The sequence below is a fragment of the Trachymyrmex septentrionalis genome, unplaced genomic scaffold, assembly GCF_001594115.1.
Source record: "Trachymyrmex septentrionalis isolate Tsep2-gDNA-1 unplaced genomic scaffold, Tsep1.0 scaffold131, whole genome shotgun sequence".
NCBI lineage: Eukaryota > Metazoa > Arthropoda > Insecta > Hymenoptera > Formicidae > Trachymyrmex > Trachymyrmex septentrionalis.
The window spans coordinates 2254405-2268928 of record NW_017304450.1 but is presented as its reverse complement, the minus strand read 5'-3'; the positions used below and the strand labels follow the sequence as shown (position 1 = coordinate 2268928).

At 34.8% G+C, this 14524-nt stretch overlaps 2 protein-coding genes across 21 annotated transcripts in view; one reads left to right on the top strand and one right to left on the bottom strand.

Annotated features, from left to right (window-relative positions):
* Positions 1-4490, top strand: part of LOC108756962 (exportin-4-like) — an 8358-nt gene extending 3868 nt beyond the window's left edge. For both annotated transcript variants that reach the window (XM_018501168.1, XM_018501169.1), the window contains exons 6-13: positions 60-315; positions 509-768; positions 847-1286; positions 2663-2940; positions 3048-3217; positions 3313-3635; positions 3869-4097; positions 4194-4490. In XM_018501168.1, coding sequence (XP_018356670.1) covers positions 60-315; positions 509-768; positions 847-1286; positions 2663-2940; positions 3048-3217; positions 3313-3635; positions 3869-4097; positions 4194-4490 — 2253 coding nt within the window. The remainder of the gene's footprint in view (positions 1-59; positions 316-508; positions 769-846; positions 1287-2662; positions 2941-3047; positions 3218-3312; positions 3636-3868; positions 4098-4193) is intronic.
* A 3777-nt stretch (positions 4491-8267) lies between these two features.
* Positions 8268-14524, bottom strand: part of LOC108757037 (kinesin-like protein unc-104) — a 30871-nt gene continuing 24614 nt past the window's right edge. For 4 of the 19 annotated variants that reach the window (XM_018501288.1, XM_018501293.1, XM_018501289.1 and 1 more), the window contains 13 exons: positions 14235-14372; positions 14014-14132; positions 13570-13945; positions 13405-13495; positions 13203-13318; positions 12582-13125; positions 12318-12507; positions 11578-11825; positions 11202-11504; positions 10443-10730; positions 10134-10270; positions 9958-10059; positions 9715-9817 (listed from right to left, as the gene is read on the bottom strand). In XM_018501288.1, the coding sequence (XP_018356790.1) occupies positions 9715-9817; positions 9958-10059; positions 10134-10270; positions 10443-10730; positions 11202-11504; positions 11578-11825; positions 12318-12507; positions 12582-13125; positions 13203-13318; positions 13405-13495; positions 13570-13945; positions 14014-14132; positions 14235-14372 (2755 nt within the window). Of the gene's footprint in view, positions 9818-9957; positions 10060-10133; positions 10271-10442; positions 10731-11201; positions 11505-11577; positions 11826-12317; positions 12508-12581; positions 13126-13202; positions 13319-13404; positions 13496-13569; positions 13946-14013; positions 14133-14234; positions 14373-14524 lie in introns of all 19 variants that reach the window. The other 15 variants (XM_018501302.1, XM_018501300.1, XM_018501306.1 and 12 more) reach the window with 11 other exon arrangements.

Genomic DNA, 14524 nt, shown 5'->3' with positions numbered 1-14524 from the left:
TATATATATATATATAAAACTGTAGAACAGAAAGATTCAATATTTTATAATATTTGCAGATACGTGCTGATGATTGTTTATATATGGAAGCTGTGGAACACATGTTTGAAGTATGGTCATGCATGTTATATTCATCATATTTTCCAGAAGATTTTTGTAAACAGAGCTCTATTCAAATATTTAATATATATCTTCGATGTCACTTATCACCTCCGGAGGGTGTTAGAAATATTGGTGGAAAAAATCTTAGCGAGGAAGTAGCAGATGTTGAGGATGGTGACAAAGTTAAATTTAAGGCGCAGTTACAAATAATTGGTAAGTAATAAGTGCGTTCCTTTTTGCATACACATATATTTCCTTGTTTAATCCTTGTTTAATATTCAATAAATAAAGATAAAATAATATATTATGCATGAAACAGTCCAGTATATTACAATTGATTTATTAAAATACATTTTATTACGTAGACCAATAATGATAATAATAGCAAATGCTTGATAATTTATAGGAGATTTTGGTAGACAAGTACCAGATCATTCTTTACCTCTATTAGCGCAATTACTAGAAGATCGAATACATAAATTGCGCGATAATTTAAATCTATTGGTCGAACAAAATGAATCGTCATCTCGACCTGCCTCTATGGATGAGTTGTACGAAGATTTACATTGGCTCATTTTAATAACGGGGCACGTTTTTTGTATGGAAAATGAAGGTGAAATTGCATTAACCGTACCTTTAGAAATAATGCAATGCAGTATGAAACAGGTTTGTAAATATTCATTACAATTTTTACTTTACTCTGGAGATGGAAGTATTAAATTTTTTTTGTATATATTTTTTCAGTCTCAAGAAGGAAACGTTGATGTAAATCGTACACTGGAGTTTTTAGTGTCCTCGCAAAATGTCCAATCGGATATAAGTAGTCCTTCAGCCTCAATCGATCAAGTTATTCGATTAGTCACGGGCATTTTTCGTTTATGCACTATTGAGAAAACTGCCATATCAATACATTTGGAAAATATACTCAGTCCTGAATTGAGCAGCACGATAATATGGTTTTTACATAGATGGTCAGAGATTTATCTTATACCAAATGAAGACCATTACAATGAATTAAGCACCACGCTTTTGCATGCTTTTGGTGATGATAGCCCTGGTGCATTGTGGTCAACGAATTTTCTTCTGGACAAAATAATTTGTAACATCAACGCTTTCAAAAGCGAGCCGACGCTAATGGATGAAACTATAAAATTATTAATATCTCTCGTTAAATCACGAGCAAGGTAAATATAACACGCAAAATATGCCTGTAATAGTCATATTAATAATTTGTTTAGGGACAACGGTATTTTTCTGTAAATTAATAATTAATAAATTAAGTTTCGAATAGAACATGACTAGAATGGAAAATCTTCCGGAATTCACGGATTATGGATTTCGCTAAGGTTTTTGCTGGATCATATTTTGTGAAAAAAATATGAGACATTTATTTTCGGGTAGGTGCTTGTATATATATCCGCTTTTCGGGCAAAAATTGATCATAAATTATTATAATTCATAATTATTATGAAAACAATAAATTTATTAAACTCGAACTTATTTTATGTACTAATAAAATATGTACTAATGAGAATATATATTGAAGAGTAAGATATGTATATGAGATATTTCAGAAGATTTGTATACGTCAAACTTTGACAATGTATTTTTTTGATTGCACAATTCATTTCATAAAATTGGATTGAAATCAATCCAATTTTAAGTTCGCACAACTTTAAATGATTTCATTTAATATTCTTGTTTTTCGAATTTTAATGCTTTCTTAAGATTCATCTATAATTAATTAAAAATAAAATTTTATCTGCATTGATAAAATTCAATTTAAAAACTTTTAAATAATTAATGTACGATTGCATCTTGGATTTGAGTTTAACTTGTGATAATATAAAAGTACACACACACACACACACACACACACACACACACAATAAAATTTTTTTTCTCTAATCAATGATAGTCTCAATGATATAGTCTCTTGATGGTGTTAATCTTTTGAATTCTTTGTATCTCATGTATCACGTGCTTAAAAAAATTTCATGTATTATATAAGGATATATATCTTTTTTTATTAATCTGCTTAAACATCAATGATTTTTTAAAATAGATAATTTATTTTGCCTTCCAGCTTTGAAAGGAGTTACCATAATCTACTATCTCGCTCTCCATTTCCACATCTAAAACTTTCTATGATTCTCTAATGATTTTTGTATTTTTATTTTCGAGGTCATTCATTTTGCTTTTAATATATACTTTATTTTGATTTTATACATGACTTAATTAAGAAAAATTAATATGCGTGCCCTAGACAAATTATCGTGTACTTTAACAAATATATTACGTTTACGATTGCTTTAACAAAGTAAATGTTCTTTACAATTTTATAATTCGCGATTCTTATTCTTTTGTGATTTAATTGTGTTTGCAGAAAGTATCACATTACATGCTACATGTTTACATAAAATGATATAAAGACATTTATTGTATACAAAATATCAATTTACTGCATATTACATGAGATTATTAACGCGTTAAAGTAATCGTTGTAATAATATTTTCATTGAAATGATTTAAAATCTAAATACATATATTAATTTTTCAGAACTTCCTACCTGTCGAAATCTGAGCACTTCAATTATATTATTGAATTAGCTACAAAAGAACAGTACGATTTTCCGCAGATTATCAAAAGAGGATTAATGCGTGTAGTGGTTCATGCCGGTATCACATTACAAAATAGTAATCAGTACTACTGGTCGCGAATTTTACAAGCCTTGCAGAACAGATTTACACAATTAATTTCTAGTGACAATTTTATGTCGTCTTACCACGAAGAACATATTAAAATTCAAATTATAGATATACTAGAATCTTGTATAGGTATGTTTATTTAAATTTTATTTATTTAAATTTTATATGATCAATGATGCGCATATATTTTGTTTAAATTAAAATAAAATTTTATGTACATAATCTTATTTGAATAGGTGTAGTGCTAGGTACTGGAAGTTTGAGAGTAGAACCCTTGTATCAATATACTTTTCCCATATTAGCCGAGCTTCCAAAAATATTATCCTTGTATCATAATTATCAAGATATAGTACAGCTGATATTAGAGCTTTTTAATGAATATATAAAAATTGTATTCTTAACAGATGTAAGTCATTTTTATTTATATAAGCTATCATAATTAATTCTGAAATTTTGATAGTAATCGTAATCTTGACGTATTATTTTATTGCATTATTTCAGGCTGAGAGTATGCGTGTATATGAAATTTGTATGCAAATGATGCAAACGTATGCTCGCTGTAACAGTCATCGGTTTACTGTAGACTCGACTGCGGAAGAGGATAGTTTTCAGGATATTGTGTTACTCATGCGATTATTAACTAATTTTTTAATGAAAGACATGTTTAATTTTAATAACTGCGAAGTAAACCCATTAACTCAACTTCCGTCTGCAGCACCGGCCGTCGAGCCCATACCACCTACTGATGTTTTCTTGTATGGCTTAAATATAATCATGCCTATGATGACAATAAATTTGTTAAAATTTCCGTCATTATGTTTGCAGTAAGTATAATTGTATCTTAATACAATAATTATAACAAAAAGATAAACATTTAATTTAAATAATATATTAAATTATATTATATTGAAATTACATTAAAATAAGTTACATATATAATTTGATTTTTTTAATTCTCATTAACAGTTTATAACACAATATTTGAAAAATTTTTAAATTCATATATTATAATATTTCTTATTATGTTTGTATATTGAAATAACTACTTTTTTTATAGATATTTCGAAATGATAAAATTTGTATGTGAGCTATGTCCTGAGAAAGTTTGCGGTCTCTCTGTTAAATTGCTGCAACAACTTTTAGCATCAGTGGAATTAGGTTTATACTCATTCGGCAATGAAGTAGCTGGCCTTTGCTGTGATGCAATCCAAGTCTTAACCAAGCATATTAAAAAAGAAGTTACGGAAGGACAGCCGCGCAAAGACATAATGGCACCTTTTTTAAACGTAAGTTCCTACAAATGACTGAGCATGCACAACGTGTCTTTTAAGATTCTAAAATATTGAATCAGCAAATTCTAAAATATTGAATTTTTTTTTTAGTTATTAATAAGTCTCATTCTATCACATCAAATGGATTCAGATCTGATCACACAAGCCAGTTTGCCTCTTTACAATCTCATATGTTGCTATCAAGAACAATATCAGCAACTTATACAGAATATTATATCTACTCAAACGGATCTACAAGTGGCGCAAAGATTAGCGAATGCTTTCACTGCACTGACTGCGAATGTGGATGTAAATATAGATTTATGTAACCGTCCTCAAAGACTGAGGTTTAAAGAAAATTTCGAGAAATTTGTCGTGAACGTACAAGGATTCTTAATGGTTAAATAAAATATAAATTTGTAAATAAAAAAAAATAAAAGGTTTATTTAAACAATATACGCGTGGACTTAGATCTTGTTGGAAAGTTAGATTTTCATTATGTTGTATAGTTAGTTTTACGTTTAGATTTTTTTAAATAAGTAATGAGATGTATGTGTAAAAGAATTAAATTAGTTCAGTTCATCCTCACTTTAATCGGTGTAAATAAACGCGATTAATCGTAAAATATATGATGAGAGCTTTTAACACATGGATATTATTTTAAAAAGAACTTATTAAGCATATAAGCTTTTTATTGACCGATTTATTACACGTTACCACTTACAGTGAGCCTAGCGAAATATTCGAGTAACCATAATATAATATTTATAATAAATACTAGTTACAGCGTCGATGCACGTTTCCGATAGCAAACGGTCAAACGAAAACGCTTCGTAATTGGATGTCCAGTTACCTTACAAACAAATACATGAACTTATATAACTTGGTACAGGTCGCATCGCCGTTAGCCTTTCCGTCATTGTGTCATTCGCCTCGCGATGATCGACAATGTTTCACAAAGGAATGCTTATTAAAGTATAACATTAAATTTATTTATATATTTATATAATTTATACTTTGTATTATGTATATATATAAGCGAACGTGTCCTCTCGCGCTCTCTCACATACTTTCTCTCTTTCACGCATTTCCACTCGGATTCTCTTTCTCTCTATCGCTTTCTTTTCCTCTCTTTCCCTGTCTTTTAGCATCTCATACATGCTCTCATTCTCACTGTGTCCGTTCTTTGTTCTCCTATATTTCATCTACTAATAATAACAATGATTATTAATCTCTCCAACGACTTAAATGCGATGTAAATTCCTTTGTAATATACGCGTTTCTTTTTTCTCCCTTTTCTTCCTTCCCTTTCTTACATCTCTTCCTCGTCGTATATACCACATCTTGTCTTGCGGCATAGTCGATAGAGAGCCTAAAGTTCAACTTATATATTTATGCATTTATTTTTCGATATATCATATGGTATGTCGTTAACAAAATAAAACTATAAGATACTACAACAGTCAGCAAGCGAAAATGGATAATCAGTAACAAGGCATTTACACTCGTGTGAAGCCGTGATCAAAGAAAGACAAAAGAAAGGATATAATCGGCCTCAGGATCGAACGCACGAAGCGTCTTTGCGACTAGAATCAAGCGAGTTCAGGATCGTCTTCCGTCCAATTCCGATATCGACATCCACGTCGGAGAACACTCCCCCAGAGGATCTTGTCCCTCGAGAAACGTCAAGGTACACGAAATCGATAGACCACTTCGATGGAAGGGCAACATTAAAAAAAATGTTCGCACTTGCGAAAGGAGCTTGGATAAGGTTCCCTGAAAGAACAGTAACTAAGAAGTACGATACGACCTCAGTAACACTTGAGCGATAAGAAGAATATTACGTAGAACTTATACCGAATTGTAGACGCGCTCCCAAGCACTCACAGAATGTAAAGAAGTAATACAGATCCTAATATATATAATTATAAAAATGTGTGTATACATGCATACCTTCGACTGTACAATGGGTGTTTACTCAGTAAGCAAAATGTTAGCGGCATGCTAACAGCTTGCCAGCAGATTCTGCGGCAGATTCATATCAATTGCATCCATATTAAGCTCGTGATCTGCCCAATAGAGCTTTTGTTATCTGATAGCAGATTTTTAGCAGAGAAAGTAAAATTTGTTATTTCATAGCGATTAAAATGGAATATGTTAATTAAATAATTATGACAGAGCAGATTCTACTCTATTTTTGCGGTTAATCTGTTATCAGATTCCATTATTGAGCGCGAGTGTGGCATGGCAAACAGCGCACTGGTCTAGCCAGAGGTCCAGAGGTCGATCCTGGTAGGAATCAAAATATTTACGCTCCTCTCGAAACGTATCTCTTTTCGCAAAAGGCTGTCAAAACCTCCAGAGAATGCTTACTCACAGAAACACCTTTCGAAAAATCCGCCCTTCGAAACCAATATTAAAACTTCTATATGCTTAGAGCAATTGAATAATCAGCATGCGCATTACAAGCATATGAGAGAGGAGTTACACAAGTCAGAGGCCTAACGTAAGAACAAGATTTCATTATTACTGACATTTTGTTAACAAAATTGATAACGGTTACTTTGCAAAGTCTGTTCAGTAAGCAAAATTCGCGCACGTGCTCTTAGTATAGAGACCGTGTCTCTTGATGTTTGTCGTCAGACTCGAGTGGAGTACTGTGGCAGATTGGCCTCAATTATATTCGTATGAAACTCGTAATCTGCCAACAGAGTCTACCGACATAATCTAATAGCACATACAGCCAGCAAAAATTAAACAAAATCTGTTATATATTTTATAAAACAATTCGAATATATCGAGAATATATATATTTAAATGATTACAAAATTCTGCAGCTAATCTTCCGTCATATTCTATTAGCAAATTTCGTTATATTTCTGCTGGCATTTTGTCAAGAGAATTGGTAGCAGACACTTTACAAATTTTTTTTTTCAGACATTTGACTATTTGGATAATAGGAAATGTATTCGTCGGCATGGAATGGAAACAAATAAATTAGGTTTTTGCTGTGCGTGAAATGTCTCAGTACTACATATCGACCGTCATGAAATGCTATTATATACGTAATACATATCAAGAGAATGAGTCCTCCTTTGACTACATCTCGGACACCACAGTCGCGTGAGTTAATATCAAAGATTTTAAGAGTTCTCCATGTAAGCTGCATGTAAGATACATGTATTTATAATGCCACATCTTTTATCCGAAAATGTTACACGTAAGAGAAGTTAATCAAAGCTCGGAACGGTGCAATCGTTTATGATCTTACGAGGAAATTATCAATTCGGATTGTTGAACTTTAAAGGGATTTTCGTTCATCTCTAAGTTCTCTAGAAAAGAAAGAAACTGGAGAATCAGATCATTCTGTTTTTGAAAAAAATTAAATTGAACAATTGAATCCTTTCTGTATCAAGTTTAATTATAAATTCACTTTTTTAAAAATAAGTTTTTATCGTCGTTGTATAATTCTAATTTTATTCATTATGTTCAAGCTAGTTACAAGTGAATTAACATTTATTAATCCAAAATTGAATATTTTCTCGTTAGATGAAATTCGTCGACGCGCATTCGTCGCAAGTACGTCTGAGGTTGTGCTTGCCACACGTGCCATTACGTGGTGAACATGTTTGAGGAGCACTGCTTAAATTCTAAGTAGACATGAAAACACGATGTATCAGAGTGTGGTGTCTATATCCACAGATTAACGTAATTTTATCTATTTCGCATGTTGCGAGATACGAAGTGCGAAAATTCCAGCTTTGTCCTAGCTTTATATCAATTGTGGGTCTCGGTCGATTACAAATGAAAAATTTCTTATGACAGTGCCGCTTGCTTGCCGACTACGCGCATTTATTCGTATTTCGAAGAAGTTTTTACAGTGATATTATTTCTCTGCTTATTGGAACATTAATATTCTTTATGTAGAACTCTCGTAACGACAATTTAAAACTTCGTATGATTCGTATAAACAATTTAAGATTTCCTATAATTCTCGTCTCAAAATTCTCATCTCAAAATAAAAATAGGAAAAATATTTTTAGAACATATTTTTAAATATAACATATAATGATTGAAGAAAAAAAAATTACATTTTCATAATTCCGCATTAAAATTGCAAGAGAGTTTCATAAATTATCGTTGCAAAATTTCTACATTATTTTTAGACAAAAATTCTTAGAAACAGAGAGTTACAAATGCTTGTAACTCTCTGTTCTTAACTTTTGCTCTTCGCTTTTAACCCATTTGTATAATCAAAACAGTAGCTGCCAAGTACTAAAATATGTACAGAAAATTTGCAAATATCTTAAGATAGGAGAGGATATAAAAATTATTTTATATTGATAAATGATTCAGTGCGAATAAATGTTTGGAATTACGTTAAAAGGAAGTATTCTACGAGTTTTATGCTTCAAGAAGTAACGATTTTTTCCTTCCCTCTCACTTCATTGCTTCTTAGTTTTTACATCTTAATATTCGAATCTTTTTTTCATTCTAATACAAAGTTAGCGTCATTGCTTTGGAGCAGTGCTCTTATTTTACAATACGCGCACGTTGTGCTAGTAAAATTATTTGAATCTTTAATTAAGAAGATAAAAACTTCATCGAGTGACGGCCGATCGATTGCGTGTACAGCAATATACCCGATCTTTCATACGTAAATCGGATAGCCAGTATCGGTGTATATGTCTAATTTGCTTGATCGAGTAAAAGAAAATGATTATTGAATAAAATGGAAATGTAATCTTTATAGAAAATTGTCTTTACTCTTTAAACGATCGTTACGCTAAAATGTTAAAATAGATAGAATGATAAAATGTTAAAATAGATAGAGAACTATCTTAAACGAATATTATCAATTTGCCTGAATTAGTTTACAAAATGTTACTCTTTTTTTTCTCCTTCATAATTTTTCGCATACTAAGGGATCGTTAAGCTTGCGTATGAAATTATTAATATCTTCTTATCTCTCGTTTATTTCATTTTCTCTCTTTCTTTCTCTCCCTCTTTCTCACTCTCTCGCATACTTTCTCTTCTACATGTATATATAACGTATATTCCTTATTCCGATTTTCAGTGATCGTCTTAGGAATATGTTTTATTAGGCATAAATGCATTTTCTATCTTCCTCACACGTCGCGTACGTAAGAGGTATCGCGTAGTTACACGTTGATATACGCGTTACAGAAATAAAAATTCAACGAAAATATTCACGTGCGATCTCGTCTCGTCAACGTGGAGAGCACTTCGAATGCGAATTCGAAATGTACGGAGAGACTTAAAAACGAACATTTTTTTTTCTAACACAGTGTAACCAAATGCATTTGTACGCGCATTTGCAACTTCTTCGAAAGACGAGCACCATCTTCCTTCTCTTTTCTGCTTTCTTCCTCATTCTGACTGCCCTATAACGTGCTAAAGGGACGCTGTGTAAAGTAAAACGTCGATATTAATATGCTGCCATTCGTGGATAGTCTCAAGGGACAGCTTCGCCTCCGCTCGGTCAATCAAAGACTAGCGGGAATCGAAAATTGCAGAAGTCTTGGGACTCTAAGGCCGAGTGTGACCAACACAGCATTTTCTCCGACATCTTTGCTATTGCACTCGTTACCCCGGCCATAGTGTCGACCACTCACTTGGTCTGATTGTTCTGCTGCTCCAGTTGTGGTGTCATGCCTATTGGCGCGCCATTGCTTAAATTCGGGGCAGCCGGACCTTTGCGGGCAAGCTTCGACCTACAATAGTGTATTAAGCATTCTATCTATTGTTTCTATAATTTTCATGTATAAGATAATAATGTATATAGTTAATTGAAGTCTTCACAATTTATTATTAAGATAAACGGAGCGAAATAAATTTATGCTATTATACATGCCTAATTTGACCAGCTAGAAGAGGATTAATCGCATACAGCCAGTCGTAGACCTCCTTATCACCTAAAGTCTGCAGCAAATATCCTCTGTGCTTGGTGACGACACTGCATAGGTAGACATTTTAGTATATGTTGCACAATCGCATCTGTACTTATTTCCTTACTCGCAAACAATTTACCTGAAAGTATTCGGTACTTTCACCATGGCCAGCTGATCCTCGGAGTATTCGACTTGAGCCGTAGCCAAATTAATTAATGCCCTTTCGACGGGATCTTTCTCCTCTCGGAAAATGAGAACGTACGGTCGGCGAACAGCCTGAAATGACAAAGAAGAAACGCGCGGATATTGATATCTCTTTAGATCAATAATTTTAGAGTAAGAATCAATATTATTATATAATATGACTTGAAAATAATTTAATTATATTTTAACATAGCTTTCTCTTCTTTTAAGTTAGATAACATAAATTTAACGGTAAAAGACGTACCACCCAGCGTTTCTTCCAACCATTGGTTTTATGCTCGAGAACGTTCAGGTAACCTTTCCGCGCGATGACCGGACTTATGCGTATTTCCTCCACCTCTGGTACATACAATACCAGATTCTCCTTCGATGGCGAGGATGATCCAAGCGGCGGTGGCGCGACAGTACAAGTCTGACTAGCCGATTCGCTCGCCAATATACTCTCCTGAAGTTCTTGCAGTCTAGCCCTTTCCGGTGAACTCAACCTAAGGAGGCACGACTTAGACTTGCTCCATACTATTATATCAGCAGCCTGCAAGTAACACTCCAGCATAACCCCGACCATGAGCCAATCATGCTGGCGGTTGTCTCGACATGTCTCGACTTAAGTCTCGAGTGTCATACTTTGAAACGAACGAATGCGGAAGCAGATATTTCGAAAGCTATATCGATTCGAGAAAGCATAATATTTGAGAAAGCGATGTGGTGAGCCAAACTAAAAAAAAATGCGTGAATCGACCGCCGCTTTACACGACAATAAGTAAAAAATGAGATCAAACGCCGTTTTTTAAACCGTTCGAAGCATTCGTGTCATTTCTTCATTTCATTTCATATATATCGGAATGTAGCAAAATTATACAGCATACAAAGAATATTCGACAACAAATTAACCGAGATTTTTTGAATATTGAATTGTTTTTTTCTATAGATGAATAATATGGCGAAGCAAAGCACGGACAACCGCTATTAGCAAGAGCACTCAGGGGCATGCAGAGAGGGTTACCTGCTCTAAAAAATCGCTAGCTTTCGCATATACTGACTCTTGAGATGAAGACGATATGACCGAAGACATCATAGACGCGGATAAATCGGTTATGGTGTCTTCCCCGGGTGAAACATCGGATAGTAATATCGGTTCCTTGCTCGGAATTCTTCCTTGGATGAGTTTAATGTACTTAGTCGTTAATTCACGATCTCTTTCGGTCATTTCCCAGGGTTCGTAAATGTCTTTACTCGTTGAACGTTTCAGCTTTACCGGGCTGGCATGTGGCTCGTTTGTGGCCTTTGCCACCATATTACATACGTCCTGTATCAGATTAAAATTATTATATACAATTCTATGTTGTATTTCAGTATTTAATAATATAAAATGCGGTTACCTTTTCGCTCTTTGTAAAATCGTGCAGAGGCTTATTGCAGAATGGTATTTTGTCAATGCCGAGCTTCTCCCGCAACAACAATGTATGTCGCACTCTCTCCACTTCCTCCAGTCTCGTCAATTTCTCGAGCTCCCACTGATGATCGAATATGAGACTGTCTCCGCGTGGTCTCCATCCGTGAAGGTTCTCTTCGCCCCGGACATATGTGGAACTCGTGTCCAAGACGCGACGTTGACGTCTTTGAACTCCTATAAATATATAGGGAGGAAAAATGGATGGGTAACAAGGAACAGGAAAAAACCAAAAGTATAAATAAGTATAAATAAGTATAAAACCATTATTATTCATTAAATATTAATTAAAGAAATTTGTTATACTGAGCAATAGTGCAGTGAAACAGTATTGTGTTTTTTTATATTAAGATTAATATTTTTTAGAGTCAGAATGATCAACACACACATCGTAATTATACAACTTTAAAATAATTCAATTATATTTAATCATTGCTTTCTTTCCTTTTTTCAAATTAAGAATGATATTTTGATGAAAATAGTTTTGGTTTTCAACATTTGAGAAAAGTCACTAAAAAAATGTATTAGAAGTATATTTAAGATATATCTTTTACATACAGATAAAAGATATGTCGCAGATGGAATCATATAGTTTGAAAAGTGAGTTATTTCATTTGAATGTGATGTAAAGTAGAACACGGGACTACGCTATGGTTAGACATAACAAACCTGGGCTACCTGCTTCCGAAGAACGACGTAACACCAGTTCGTAGACGCCGCTAAGTCGATTCGCTTCCTGGTTGCGATAGCTGCCACTAAATAGATGCTTGAGTGAACGTGGCCCTACTCTTGCGTCCCTTCCATAGATGATCATGCTCAAATCTTTCGTGATAATTGCAGGTCTTCCACAATTCTCCAGCTAAAATTGATACAGGTGAAAAGAATAAGCCTCCTGAAATATTTCCACGAATCATCAAAGTATCTAATATATACCTCGAGATACGCGGAGATGGTCATGAAGATTTGTTCTCCGTAGGACGTGACTCGATTGAGCAGAGTCGAGTTATGCAGAGAGCTGTCCCAGGCTGCTTCAAATCTGAACATGGTTCGATCATCGCCAGGAATTTCGAGATATTCGCCCGGGAACAGACCCAATGAAAGCACAGACGAGTCATTATCTTCTTCCTCGGGTTCCGGAGTGTTTCGTATGCGGCCAACTACAAGCTCGCGTACATCTTTCCACCTCAATTCGGAAGCCGGCTCGTGCACAATGGTGATTCGTATACGTCGCTGTATGCCCTGATGGAGCAGGAACAGTCCACGACATGGTAGATCGTCGCTATGGTCCACCACTGACGGCACGTACTCGCCATTCGGTGCCAATTCGCAGATCTCGAACCACACCAATACATCGTATTTAGCATGCACATGCGATGTGCTGGGAGACGGCAGAACACTCCCGAATTTCGGCGAACGAACTGGCTGGCTGATTGGTATGGATGGCGGTAGCATCCTCTTCGGTGGCTGTCGTACGCTGCTATGTGAATACGAATGTGATTATGAAATTTTCTTAAACAAAATCTAAGAGAACTAGCGTTTATGATTAACACTCACTATTCCAGTTTCGCATCTTTGTGCAATGGATGTTGCTGATAATGGCCAAACACTTCGAAGACAATAGGTTGAGTCTTCAGATATTCCAAGAAGGATTTGGTAACCGTAACTGTAATCTGTATTAATCGAGAGATATTATTAATTAGCAGGTTTTAACTTTAACAAAATTTTAGACCTGAGATTCTCTTTATATTCGACTTACGTTCTGTACGTGATAAAATCCAGGTGGATTACCCTTGCCTGTGTTCTTTACCGGCTCTGTCGAGAAAGCTTCATCGTGTCGATGTAGGAAGCTGTAAAATTAAATTAATTACTTTGCAGGTCATATGTTACATGTTAAAATAAGCCGAAACAGACGGACACTTACTTGAACTGACAGAAAATGTCAGCGTACTCCGTGGAAATACCCATAGCTTGTAGGACCGTTACCCTGAAAGTGAATTCTGCACCGGGTTGCAAGTGATCCGGTAATTCTTCCTCTTTCATATCGCTCGAGACTGAGCTATCACCTCTGCCGCTGTCGGCATCTCCTATATCGTCCTCGTCTTTCATATCCTTCTGATTAATTTCGTTATGTCCTTCGACCACGCGCTCCTCGTGCAGCATAATCTGTCGATTCTTCTCTAGAGTCTGAGCCAGAAGCGAGTTGCGTTTATTATGTTTATGCCCACCAAATAAGTCGTCCTCGAAGGAGATTCGGGCTGATTGTCTGACGCCACTTGAATATTCACTGTTTTCCTCTTCTAGAAGAAGGGTTCGTTATGTACATCTTATATACGCGAGAGACGTGAAATGTAGATACGCTACGCACCAACTACGGCTTGTACAGCGACTCGTAAGTAACCCTTAACGTCGCCTTTTTCGTTCACGATAGCCACTTTGTGAATCAGTGGCACCGGGTACATGAGGTTGCTCAAATATACGAAAGCTCTGAAAAATTTTACATCAGCATAATAATTAATTAGCATAATAATCAAAAGCAAAAAGAGAAGAAAAAAATCAGGAAGATCATGGTGACATTTAATCATTTACCTGCCGACCATACGGAACCACGGAAATCGATCGTAAAATGGATCGCCTCCCGTGATAGATTCGATATTGAAGTCCGGAGACGTCGGTGAGAGCTCCGCCTCATTGTGATACATCTCGCGCATCAGCTCCAACCTTTGCCTGGAAAGCAGACAAAATTATCGTTTATTGCTATTTCCAATAACAAGAAGTTATGCGAATGCAATCGTAACTCGTGTGTTAAGTCGTTTAAGTGTGTTTTAACTCATCTAAAATTTCTTGGTGTAAATTTCATCGGATATTTGGTATTCAAT